Source organism: Anser anser, assembly GCF_964211835.1.
Source record: "Anser anser genome assembly, chromosome: 4".
Classification (NCBI taxonomy): Eukaryota; Metazoa; Chordata; class Aves; order Anseriformes; family Anatidae; genus Anser; species Anser anser.
Genome location: NC_139724.1, coordinates 49747980 through 49761605, shown reverse-complemented (window position 1 = coordinate 49761605; position 13626 = coordinate 49747980). Strand labels below are relative to the sequence as shown.

General features: G+C 41.4%; 1 protein-coding gene across 16 annotated transcripts in view; it reads left to right on the top strand.

Moving 5' to 3' along the window:
• The window catches only part of CRACD (capping protein inhibiting regulator of actin dynamics), a 129501-nt gene extending 116110 nt beyond the window's left edge, over positions 1-13391 (top strand). For all 16 annotated transcript variants that reach the window (XM_083836155.1, XM_083836154.1, XM_083836152.1 and 13 more), the window contains 4 exons: positions 1129-4219; positions 5914-6104; positions 7131-7296; positions 10181-13391. In XM_083836155.1, the coding sequence (XP_083692281.1) occupies positions 1129-4219; positions 5914-6104; positions 7131-7296; positions 10181-10341 (3609 nt within the window). In that variant the 3' untranslated portion in view covers positions 10342-13391. The remainder of the gene's footprint in view (positions 1-1128; positions 4220-5913; positions 6105-7130; positions 7297-10180) is intronic.
• The last annotated feature ends 235 nt before the right edge of the window (positions 13392-13626 follow it).

Below are 13626 nucleotides of genomic sequence, written 5' to 3'. Positions count from 1 at the left end.
GATATCATTGTCTTACATGAAAGAACAAGACTTGAGTAACAGAGCTCTTTCAACAGCTTTTAAAGTGAATTATCAAATCCTAGGTCCATATGCTTACTGCATGGCTTTTATCTTGACACCTTACCAGCGTTTGTAAATGGGACTGTTGAAGTAATACAGCATACAGGAGAGCCCACTTCCACACCATTGTACTTCAATGTCACTCTTGCAATGAGAAATTAAACTTAAGCCTTTTGTTTATGCAGAGTGGTTTTGTTTAACTGGAGCCAATGACCAGACAAGCGATAGCTGGACAGGGCATTAACTGTGCTCTTTTCCTCATGGGAAGTGCTGGGCAGCACTGTTCGGGCGCAGCTCGTCTTCAGACCACGTCACTGCAGAGACAAGGAGCAGGCTGTGCAGGAGATCTGCCCTCGGTGTGCTGCAGGCATTGCACCTACCTGCCAGCGCCGAGGGGCAGTGCACAGAAACAGGCAGCAGTTGGCACGTGCTGGACAGCGCGGCTTTGCGAGGGAGCTCTAGGTTTTGTCAGTGGCCCAGCAGTAGAGCTAGAGGCTCGGCTGACTGTGAAGGTATTCCAGTTCAGGATTTGTGAAAAGTAACCAGATTGTTTCCCTGAGCAGTGCTCTTTCCTGGATTGCACTGCAGAGCTCTTTCAGGCGGGTAACAGCTTCTGTCTCAGCTAACATGCAGATTTGCTACGAAAAAGCCAGCAAAACAACTGCCCTTAGGCTGGTGCTAATTATTTCAAGCTTTTAGAATGGAGCTCTAAGTAACAAAAGAGGGATACAAAACGCATTCTCCCTATTCCTCAGGCTACTGTAAATTTGAAATGCCAAGTCTTAGTCTGGATTAACTCATGTACACCAAGGGGTGACTGAATATTTAGCATTATACTGTTATTACTGTTGGGATGTTTTCTTTCTTATAAAGGCTATCATCTGTACAGGTGAGAGGCATGGATTATATGATGATGGTAACCATAAATTGGTGTGTGTTGGCTGTGGATGTGAATCATTGTTTTTAAAGAAAAAAAGTAATTTTGCATTTGCAAGTGATAGTTTTTTCACTGTAAATAACAAGCCAGTAGGCAATATTAATAACTCCATGCTTGTCTCCCCATTTCAGGGATCACAAAGTTTAACGATAACAGAATTTGAGCCAGAGGATCTAGAAACTGAGCTGTATGCAGACAGATACCCCGGTTATAACGGCCACTTCACAGCAGACAAGCTAATCCAGAACAGAGATGAGCCAAAGCAGCTTCCACTGGCAGAGCAGAAAAGAATTGAAGATCACTGGGGGATCCTTGAGGCCGAAAGGATAAGGCAGATTGTGGAAATGGAAGAACAAAGAGAAATGGAAGAACAAAGGTGCCAAGAGCGTGAGCAGATGCAGAAAGAGCAGGAGAGGAGGGACTGTGAAGAGGAGAGCGGGCAGAATCTCCTTGAAGGGGAGACATCTTTGAAAACAGAAGAGCAAGCATGCCAGGAAGAAGAGAGAAGACTGCTGGAGGCAGAAAAGAGGCAAGAGCTGGAGGAGCAGAGGCAGAAGGAGTTGGAAGAGCAACAGAGACAAGAGGTGGAGCAGCAGAAGCACAGGGAATGGGACGAGCAAGAGAGACAGGAGCTGGAGGAACAGAAGCACAGGGAATGGGATGAGCAACAGAGGCAGGAGCTGGAGGAGCACAAACACCAGGAACAGGAGGAGCAAAAGAGACGAGAGCTGGAGGAACGGAAGCACCAGGAAGAGGAGGAGCAGAGCCAAGAGCTAGAGCAGCAGAAGTTCCAGGAACAGGAGGAACAGAGATGCCAGCAGTTGGAGGAGCAGAAGAGGCAAGAGCTAGAGGAGCAGGAGCACCAGGAATGGGAAGAGCAGAGGCACAAGGAGCTGAAGGAGCAACAGAGACGAGAGCTAGAGGAGCAGAAGAGGCTAGAGCTGGAAGAACAAAGGCAACATGAGACTGAAAAACAGCGTCAAGAGGAAGAGGAAAGAAATCAGCTGGAGGAACAAAAAGAACTCAAGGAACAAAAGAAGGAAGAAAAACAGAGACAAGAGCTAGAGGAGAAAGAACTTCAAGAAGGTGAAATAAAACTGAAGCAGGAGAAGGAACTTGAGAGTCTCAAGCAACAGAAGAAACAGGAGGAACAAAGGCAGCTCTTGAAGGAGAAAGAAAAGACAGAGGAGGAACAACCCCAGCAATTACTGGAGAAGAAACAGAAGCGGGAAGAGCAGAGAAAACATAAGCTCACAAAACAAATGCACTTGGAAAGTACAGATATTATGCAACAAGATGAACTGAAGCAACAAAAGGAACAAAATGAAAAAGAATGGAGCAAGCTGCAAGAGCAGAAGACAGAACCGGAAGGAAAAGATCTTCAGCAAAAGCAACAAGAAAAATCCTTGGAGCAGCAACAGGACAAGGATCAGCTGCGTTCTGGAGGGGCTGACAGGCATCCAGTGGAGGACAAGCTCCAAGAAAGACCAAGACCCCCAAAACTCAAGCAGACAGAAAAAGGGAATAAAACAGCAGAAGAAATCCTAGCCCAGAAGCTGAAGAGAGACGTTGATGCTCAGGAACAAAAGCGAATAGGGGAAGAACTCAAGTGGCAGGAGGTAGATGAAAGACAAACTGCATCCAGACCCTTCACATTCCAGGTGTCTTCTGGAGATAAACAGATCATATTTCAGAAAGTAAATTTGAGTCCAGTCATGCCTGTCAAGGGAGCAGGACTCTCTTCCCCTTCCCTCAAAGACTGCAGGGTGCACACCTCCAGCAAGGGCTCCCACACACTGCCCTCATCTGTGTGTGTGCCCCACACAGCTATTTTGGTTACTGGAGCGCAGCTGTGTGGCACAGCAGTTAACCTGAACCAGATAAAGGACACGGCTTGTAAGTCATTACTGGGCTTAACAGAAGAGAGAAAAAACGTGGATATTCCTTCACCAGAGAAGGCCCAGGAAAAAAAGGCAGGTACCAAACCCACCAACAGTAAAATGAAATACGCACAAGAGACACTGGACCAAGCCACGCTAGCTGAGTGGGCCTCTATCCGCTCCAGAATCCTAAAGAACAAAGAAAACAGCAAATACAACGAGAAAGACAGAGTAAGCGGCTGCAGGCACAGCGATGACTGGACGCCCCGAGGGCGAGGTGCTCCCCATGGTAACTTGAGGAAAACCCTATCTGCAAATGCCAAGTTCTCGATAACACCAGCATGGCAGAAGTTTTCAGAAGCTTCAAAAGCCAATTTGGACACTGAGAACGTGAGTGCAGCGAAAGGCAGTGAAACAGTGGCTGTGGGAAGAACCACTGGCTCACCTGCTGACCTGGCTGGGGAGGTGGCACCCACTTTTAAGGACAGCTTAGCTGAAACGGCTAAAGAGAAACTGGAAACCCGCAGTGAAATTACAGACAACACGGAAGGCTGTAAATTTGCAAAAGATCTTCCATCTTTCCTTGTTCCAAGCTTTCCTCATCCTCCGGGTAAAGAATTACCCCAATCAGAACCTCCAGGTGCACTGGAAAATCAGCAGGGTAACAGCACCAAAAAAAGTGATAAACCAGCACCAAACGGAGAAGAAAATGTTTCTCCTTTTGGGATAAAGTTACGGAGGACAAACTATTCCTTACGTTTCCATTATGATCAACAGGCAGAGCAAAGGAAGAAGAAAAGATACAGTGCAGGAGACAGTTTTGATGGTGTGCCTGACCCTCTGCTTACGACAGAAGGTGAAAAAGAACCCACTGTTTTTGCTCCACAAGAGAGCACGTCCCCTGGCATGGGAAGAGCCAATGTCCGTGGGCATTTAAAAGACTCCAAAGGCTCTGCAGTTACCGTGGTAGAGCTTTCACAGCCAGCGGGCACACCACTGCCAGCCCTCAGCCAGGGCACTTTACCTCCTCACGAGAAACCAGCATGCAAATCACTGGCCCCGCAGAAGCCTGCGCTAGCTCCAAAGCCTGCCAGCCAGACGCCGCCATCGTCTCCTCTCTCGAAAATGAACCGCTCGAACCTGGCTGATACGCTGGGGCAGAGGTTTGTTAAAGCTGAATCGGACAGTAGCTGGAGAAGAGAAGACAGAGCGGTGCCCCCCACAGCACTGAGTGAGAACAAAAATGAAGAGGAAGAAATCAGAGAAAAGAAGTCATTTTTCCCATCTCTAAGTATTCCCTGGAGAGAAAAGAATGACAAAAAGCCTGAGCCGTTGAAGAAAGGTATGTACTTTGAAAAACTCATTTAACTATTGTCTGCATTTCCAAAACGAGATACTGAAGTCCAGAGGAAGAAAACAGGTCTTAAGCTATAATTGTACACATTATTGGCACATTAATTATGGAGTGCCGCTACTTTGCTTAGGGTTGTCTGAGTGAGACTTTCCATCCCCACAGTTTCATTTAGATACACACAAAATCAACGTGACCAGTATGACCTGCTTAAGTAAATTAATTTCTAGGAGGTAACTGAAGTGTGTGTGTTTTCTGAGTTAGTCAAACGATGGACTTCGTGTTCCATGTGTAATGGCATCATTGGAGCAGAGGGAGTCATTGTTATAATTTATGTCATATTGGGTATATTTTTAGGGGAACAGTATCTAGCTTACAAAGAAAATAAGATGCAGTTGCTCTTATAGTGCCTGTCTTGGGCAAATTCTCTACCTGCCTATACGTGGGCACACAAGCCTGCATTTCAGAAGCACTCTGCAGTAGTACAAGCAACCTCAGTAGTCATAGTGACTCTTCAGAGGAAGGCTGAAAGTGCCTGTGTCCTGAAATAGCGTTCTGTACAAATGGAAAAAGTCCCCTGTCAGCATAAGGGCACTCAAAGAGCAAGGCAAGAATTCAGCATTTATTTGGGAAATCCCTTTTTTTTTCATACTTAGTTTTTGTAAGCATCAAGACACTTCTAAAGCCATATCTCAGTGGAACCACTACATATTTTTACAGTCTGTGAGCACGAATACCCTTTTTTCTTTCATTTTTAAATGAGGATTTATGGAAATAGTTGGAGGCATGGCTGCCACCTTGGGAGAACAGGGACTGGTGCCTCTGAAGGTTTCTGTGCTCTGCAGGAACCTTTACACCCACAGAGCTGCTCCCTGCCTCTCACAGCTCTACGCTGGCTGCAAGCCCCAATGTTGTTCAAGATGCAGAAAATCTCTAGCTTGTTGTCAGAGATGCTTTTAGCCTCAAATACTACTTGCAAACATCAGTACAGATATTTAAAGGTATGTAAGATCAGATTATAGGTGTTTTGGTTGCTAGCTCCAATGAGACTTTTCAAATAACTGCTCAAATAAAGTCTGATTTCTTTCTGGGAGTAGCCAAAGGCATCAACCATTAGAGAAGGTTACATCCACCCTTTATTGCTCTTGAATCACTGCACTGAATGAGAAAACAACCAATGCTCAAGTGGCAATTTAAAAAAAAAAAAACACTTTTTAAGAGGGGCTGCAGTTATAATTAATTTTCAGCACCCTTTTTTAGCTGAAGTTTGGACACTGCTCCCTTAAATGTGGCTGGAAGACCAGGAAACTGCAGTATCTAGTGGCTGAACCCCTTTCCTTTCATCAAAGGTGCAAACAATCATTGAATATGTATCACTTTCACTCAAATGTCTCCTAGGTAGTGGGGGAGTAAATGTAGTAAATTAGGCTAGAATTCTAGGGGACAGGCTTTTTAACAACAACAAAAAGATAAATTTGTATAGCTGTATGAGAGCGCTGAATTGGGTCTTATTCTTGAGGCATTAAAACTGTTTCAGGTTTTGACATACAGTTCATGAAGATCTGCGCGTGGCACAGAAGTCAATAAGCTTAGCTCTGGAGTTTGACACAGCAGGTAAGTTGTACTGATTTGCTTGAGCAAGGGATGTGCATTACTCAACCAATTCTTTTCATGGTTTCTTACAGAAAAACCAGTCCTCCAGAGCAGGCACTCTTTAGATGGCTCTAAATTGATGGAAAAAGTTGAAACTTCACAACCACTTTGGATTACATTGGCGCTACAAAAGCAAAAGGGATTTCGTGAACAGCAAGCTACTAGGGAAGAGAGGAGACAAGCCAGAGAAGCAAAGCAAGCAGAGAAGCTGGCTAAAGAAAATGTAAGTAATCCTTAGAAATACTGATGTGATCATTGCAACTACTGGCTAGTTTTATTTTGTGGAAGGGATTCCTTTTCTTGTTGTGGTTGGTCTGTAAGACGTCATAAAAGCCAAGATAAAGGTGAGTAAAAAGTAGTCTGAAAGTCCAGGGTTCCATTTTGCAAATCTCCAGAAGGAAATAATGTGCAATAGTGTGACAATTTTAAGGACAAAATCTGATGCCTTAATATCAGAGGGTAGTTAATAGCAATCATAAGCATGACCCCTGTGCAGGTGGTGCAACAGAAAAGTTGTATGGAACATCTGTCCTTCAGAGCTTGAGAGAACATCAGTGCTTGGGATATAACAGCCGGAAGATTCATTAACAGGTGAATATAGGTGAATATTAGTAAACTTGAATTTATTTTTATCATAGCATGTACTATTAGGATAAAACGTAGATGAGTGAAAGAAATAGACTAATACAAAACATTCAAACACTTAAAGCAGGCAATGAATTCAAGTATTGCATCTCTCCTGTTCTCTGAGTAGGTATTTTTCTATTAGCAAGAAAACCATTTCCCCTTACAGTACAGCAGTGACGCTATCCAAGAAGCGATGCTGTATATAGGTACCACAGATGGTAAAAAGGGAAGCTGTGTGAATAATGAAGCCTATTTTGATGTTTGTTATGGGACCCAAATTTCTGATGGACAGATATATAGAGACATACGTAACTGGTGGAAGAAAGCAGTGGGTGTGAAGCTGCCCACAGATGCACACTCTTCTGTACTGTGTGTAACAGGTTGGGCTGGGTCAAACTGCCCAATATTTTGACTGAAATGATGAATTTAATTTTGCTGTCTTCTTTTACAAGCTTTACGAACTCTAAGTTTTAGAAGAATTGGAGTGTTGAGATTCTTTGCCCAAAAGGAAGGTTAAGGAAGGGACAGGTGATGAACAAAAGCATCAAGTGTGCTACCTCTTACTGGTAGCCACTACAGGACAGGCTGGTCCTCATTTACCAATTTTATTTCTCTGTTCTAGGCGGCTGTGAGTAATCAGTCAGATAACAAAAGCAGCAGCAGCAAAACAAGCACACTGCAGAAATCTACGCCTCAAGAAGGGGAGAAGAAAATTGAGACTGCTGTGTCAAGACTAGAAAGAAGGGAGCAGCTGAAAAAGTCTAATACCCTTCCAACTTCTGTGACAGGTACAGTGAGAGATTCTCATTTCCTCTGAGAATAATGCACTTTTAGAAATGGTATTGCATGTTTTTGAGAAACTGAATGATTTTCTCTCTCTCATATTACCCCTAGAATTAAGAATGCATTTGCTTTCAGCAGGAGCAATACACCTTGGCCCAGTCTCATGTGCTGGCCGTTATGCTGGAAGTACATCATTTTAATCAGTTTTTGCTAGGTTCCCCAGATCATTAAAGTTGCAGAACTATGTCTGTTCATAATTGCCCCAGTTCAAGTTAAAAACTAAAAACAAATTAGGCTGTCTCCCCAAGCCACATCCAACAAGTATTTTTTGAACAAGTCTACTGAATTTAAGGGCATTTGGTTTACTGCAAATTGCAACTGCAGTGCTGATTTGCTTTAGGTTGAGGGTCAGCACAGAGCAGCAATGGCGCTGAAAGCCTACAAGATGTACCTGTGTGGGAAATAGGGCATGTTATGTCCTCACACCTCCCTCTTTGGAGAGGAGAAATTCTCTCCCCAGAATATTTGGAATGAGGATTTGTTCCATTCAAAACCACAAAAAAATAATTACATTAAATTGAAGGTAGCCTATCACTTTGAATTTAGGATTTCTCCCTCCCAGTCTAGTATCTAGTTTAGACAGTTGGAACCAGAACCCACTACTGGACTTGTCACTTGGATAAAATGAATATTCATAAATAATATTCATACATTACATATTCAGAAGGCAGAAACATGAAAATAAATGCTTCCTCAAAGGTCATGGCATTTGGGGTGACTGTTTAAATTTGAGGTTTGTGTAATATTTCTCTAGCCAACATTAGTTATGGGCAAAAGGTTTTGAAGAAGAGTATGGATAAATAATGAAGTAACCATTTTACAGGCTAGACTGTTTTGAAAGTAAAGTGTTGATGCTTCTTGGCCAAGCATCAACAATGCTTGTAAAGATGCTTGTTGGCCAAAAAGGCCAACAGTGTGCTGGCTTGTATCAGAAATAGCATGGCCAGCACTACCAGGGAAGTGCTTGCCCCTCTGTACACAGCTCTGGTGAGGCCGCACCTTGAGTGCTGTGTTCAGTTTTGGGCCACTCACTACCAGAAGGACATCGAGGCCCTAGAGCGTGTCCAGAGAAGGGCTACAAAGCTGGTGAAGGGCCTGGAACACAAGTCCTGTGAGGAACAGCTGCGGGAACTGGGCTTGTTTAGCCTTGTGAAAAAGAGGCTCAGGGGAGACCTTATCACGCAGTGCAATTACCTTAAAAGGAGGCTATAGCAAGGTGGGGATCAGGCTTTTCTCCCAAGCACCAAGTGACAGGGGAAAATGGCCTCAAGTTGCACCAGGGGAGGTTTAGATTGGATACTGGGAGAAATTTCTTTACTGAAAGGGTTGTGCAGGATTGGAATAAGCTGCCCAGGGAAGTGGTTGAGTCACCATCTCTCAAAGTCTTCAAGAAACATGTAGATTTGGAACTTAGTAGCATGGTTTAATGGTGGACTTTAGTATTAGGTTAAAGGTTGGGCCAGATGAGATCAGAGGTCTTTTCCAACCTGGATGATTATCTGACTCTAAATACACGCGTATCAGCTGCGTCTATTCAGTATCCCTTTCCGAGCCAAGAATTATGGAATGTAACTATGAAAGCAGTGAGGTATTACAGCGACCTTAGCTTCGTAACAGTAAAGGCTAAAGCAGCGCCATCCCATGTCACAGACTGTTCTACGCAGAACATGAAGGGGCACCAGGCAAACCTGTATTCAGTTGGCTTAGATGCAGCATGTCCACAGCGCAGCTGTGTGCCCATGCAGATATGCCTGAGAACTTCTTTTGTTTGCAACATCTTACACAGATTGCCCCAAACTTTCAAGTTACCTGTTAGCTTGCTTCCAGCACCCAAACTGGCTTTGGAGGCAGGCAGCTGGAAAAGCTTTACAGCATTCCTCCCACAAGCTGTCACAGGGCTCTACTGCAGCCCTACCTGGAAAGATGCAGTGCTGAGGTATGTTATACTGTAATATGTTGTCAGCTCTAGCACAAAAACTCTAGCACAATAGATGATCCAAAATTAGATTAAAGAAAGACCAGGAACAAAAAATTAGCCTTGGAAGGTCTGTCTGCACTAGGATATGAATTTCACGAGGAAATTCAAGAGGAATCGCCAATTATGTTAAAGTGAAAGCATAACTGTTGGCTCTAAAGGAAACAGTGACACTTGGAGTCAGGTAGCCATTATCAACAGCACAGTATAATGTAAGCCAGTGTTTCTTTACTATGGATGATAGCATTGATTTAGGTTTCCCACAATTAGGAGAGCATTTAAAACAGAAGACCAGGCTAGAACATGTTTAGAATAAGTTTGCTGAGATCTCCTCTAAGGACCTTTAAATTTTTTTTTGAAAAAGTTGGTGTGTTTCCGACTTGCACATAAATCTTGTGCAACAGGAACTGTTAAGAGGGTATAGCCATTAAAATAGCATAAATTACCATAACCTTTAAAATTATTAGCTTTTCAAAGTGTCTGTCTACAATAGTAGCTGCTGCTACTGTTCATTTACTAGTTAGTTAAAAATACATCATTAAATACATCACTAAAAAGAAAAAAAAATTTTTGCCGTGCATGAAATTTTAAGGCTTTTTAAAGCATTCAAAACCTAGAAGTGAAACACAACTTCAAGTAATTTGTACTAAATACATTTAACAAAAAAGCTTTTTGGCTTAAAAAGAAATGGATAAGAGACTAATAAGTTAGTAAATAGTATGATTTAGAGGGTTGGAAAGTACTGTGTTAAAACAGAACATCTTCCATAGAAAAGAAATCTCTGTAACTGTGACAAAATACTGGGTTTAAGTAATGTTTGTTTTGTCTCTCTCTCCCCACTCTGTCAAAAACAGTGGAGATTTCAGATTCTGTTCCATCAAACCCGCTGGCAAAAGAGGTGGCCAAGAGATTCTCCACGCCTGATGCTAACCCTGTGTCAACAGAACCAGCCTGGCTTGCGTTAGCCAAAAGGAAAGCAAAAGCCTGGAGTGACTGTCCACAGATCATAAAGTAAACTATAACATTACGTCTTATTGCTGCCTATTAATTGCTTTCTTTTTATTTATTCAGCTTTTTACACATGACAAAACTGAAAATGCATGTATTGAAGAACTGAAAACTGAACTGATACCATTTTGCTCTAGCTCACTGTAAAGTGTACTCAAGTCACATATTCCATTGCTTTGACAAATAGCTAAATGAGGTCACATGCAAATTTCAGAGCCAGCCTCTCTCAAAAATTCAGGAATGCTCAGATACTGGATGTCAATTTTAGCCAGTATCATCATAAGGGGCAGAACTTAAGAAGCTCCTTAAATTCTCTGAGTATTTGGTTCTGCGATTTTAGATCTCTACTGTTAAGTGGAGATCTCAGAAAAGCTTTTCAACACTCCATTGTTGAAAATTTATGCAAGATGCATGTTCCCTTCTCTTATTCCTAAATTTTCTTAAGTGTTAAACTGTATGAACTGTCAGTTCTACCTGCTATTTGGAAGCTTCTTACCTAATGAACTTTGGGAGACATCTTTCCACCTGCAAATGATAAATAAGAAGGACCATCCAAATGCTGAGGTAATTTCTTTCATCATAGCATTAACATATTATGTCTATATTCTCTCACTCCTAGGAAAAAAAACCCAAACAATTTATCCAACTTCATAAAAATTACTAGTTAAACAGAAGTCAGAAAGTTTTCAGAAAGAAGCCTCTATTCTTTACAACTACCTGAACGGAGGCCGCAGTAAGGAAGGTGTTGGTCTTTTTCCTCAGGTGACAAATGATAGTATATAAGGAAACAGTCTCTGTTGTGCCAGGGGAGGTTTAGATTGGTCATTAGGAAGAACTTCTTCACAGAGAGGGTAGTCAAGCACTGGAACGGGCTGCCCAGGGCTCTGATGGAGTCCTCATCCCTGGAGGTATTTAAGAGATGTGTGGACATGGCACGAAGGGACACGGTTTAATGGTGGGACTTGGTAGGTCAGGTTGGTGGTTGGACTTGGTGACCTGGAGGGTCTTTTCCAACCTGGATGACTCTGTAAGCCAGAGGCAGTGTTTATTCAGGTCGTTTAGCGCAGCACTGTTTGTGTGCTTGGCCATGTTTAAGATGCATACAGACAGTGATTGCAGATTAAAACTTGAAATCAATCATCTGGGACTGAAGTACGTAGAACTATTCCTGTGCTCCTGTACTTACAGAATTAGTCTCATCAAGTTCCCACAGGAATAAGATTTTATGACTGAATTTAACTGAAAACTGAAAGCTCAGTCAGTGGTATCTCTACAGTTTTAACTCTGCATTCTTCCTGATTTTACTTCATGTGCAGCTTTAGGTGGTTCAGATAACTTACCATACTTTGACCAACACAGCCAGCAGACTTCAGAAAGTGTTTTTGTACCTCTCCCAAGTAAGTGCTTACTTACCCCCCCATCTCGGGTATCTGTTGTGGCAGATTCTTTGTTACTTCTTTGTACCTAAAATAGAAGTGTTCATTCCCACCCTATTACGAAAATGGGAAAAGCCCATAATTTTACTATCCTTAATATCCCACAGAAATATCTGTGTCTACATTTTTACAGTCATCCTAGTAAATATAATTGTAACACCCCCAAGTTGTTTTTAAAGGGAAGTCTTTAAATTTGAACATCTCTTTGTAATGATAAGGCTCAAAGGAACCTTTAAGCCTAAAACATTTTAAAGGACGATATTTTCATGAGATAAGTTGCATCATTATAGATTCACAGACATTTCATGGAAGTATTTTAGCCAAACTGCTGTATGCAGCATGAGTAGCAGCACTTTAAATTATGCAGAAAACAGAGTGAAACCTGCCATAGCCTCCCATTCCAAAAATCAAAAAGGGCTTGTCCACAAAAGTCATTACTGAATACTCTATTTCCTATCAAAGCAAAAACAAAGGTTCAGTATCATGGTTACAACAGCACAAACACAAAGGATGCATTAGATTGAGTAGCTGTGCAGCAGCAGGACGTTTTTTTCTTGGGTCTCTTTTAAGCCATCAGTTTTACTGTTTTATATTTAAAACCAAAATCTCTAAAGTAACTTTTTTTTCTCTTAATATAAGTATTTTAAATGTTTTGTACAAAGATGGGGCAATGTTGTTCTCAAATATTTGGAAAAAAATACTTAACGTCTTCAAAGTAAAAATCTCTGCAAGCTTATCTGAGAAAGAATTGGGCCCATAACTGGTTTTGCTCTGCAAGCACCATGAATTAGTGCTGCTTAAGTTCGATTTACACTTTTTTTTCTGAGTTTATAAGCCTGCACTACTTGTAATTACAAGAACTAAACTGCCTGAAACCCATCTTCACGATTATTTCTTGGGACAGGGATCCAGGCAGAAATACAGAGAAGGTGAAGTAAATCAGGATTAAAGTATTCGAAAAAGCATAGCATAATTAGGTGCTATTGTGCATGACGTGATGATGCAATTTTCCAATACAATACACTTCTAGCACATAGAATAGAGCTTTCATTAAGGATGGTCTTAATCTAAAGCTTCAAAGCAGAAGTTGTTTTCAACCATAAAGGTATCTAGTGTAATAATGGAAACTGTATTCTGTACAGTACTTGGTGGAAACATTTCTAAAGTGTACATGTTTAACAGTGACATTTCATGTTAAATTAACAAAAATTTGCACTAAATACCAATGAAGTGAAGTGTTACTTTGCTTATCTTTGTTGCAACCATTACTGATAAAGTGTTGGAAATCTGTAAGAAGAAAAAAAAAAACACAAAAAAACAACAAACCACCAAAACATTACTACTGACTTTAAGACAGAAAAAAATGTTTTAAGAACCGAACAAACCACTATGTAGTATATTGTCTCAACTTTTTGTAACTTAAACACATGAAATACCATTTCTTCTGACAAGGTTATATATGATTAACCTCTATGTTCATATAGTAATGTATAAAAACTATAAGATGTATAATTGTGGGGTATTTGTTGTGTACTTTTTTAATTTTTCAAATGTTTTAAAGTGCAATTGTTTATTATACTTATGTCATTTTAATTCTTATTAAACTATAACCCAGTCAAAATTATCTAAGCAAGGGTATATCAATTCTGTGTCTTCTTTTGGTATCTCTGTAGTTCAGGTTTGCTTCATAATAGACCTTGTAGTGCCACAAGTGTCTTGCCTATGCATTTCTGTTAACAATAACATAGAGGAACAAGACATGATGAAGTAAAAAGTAAATTAGAATTTGAGGAGGCTAAGTTAACTCAGGCTGTTAGAATTTAAAGTAGATGGCTCATGAGAAGGAAATAATAGCT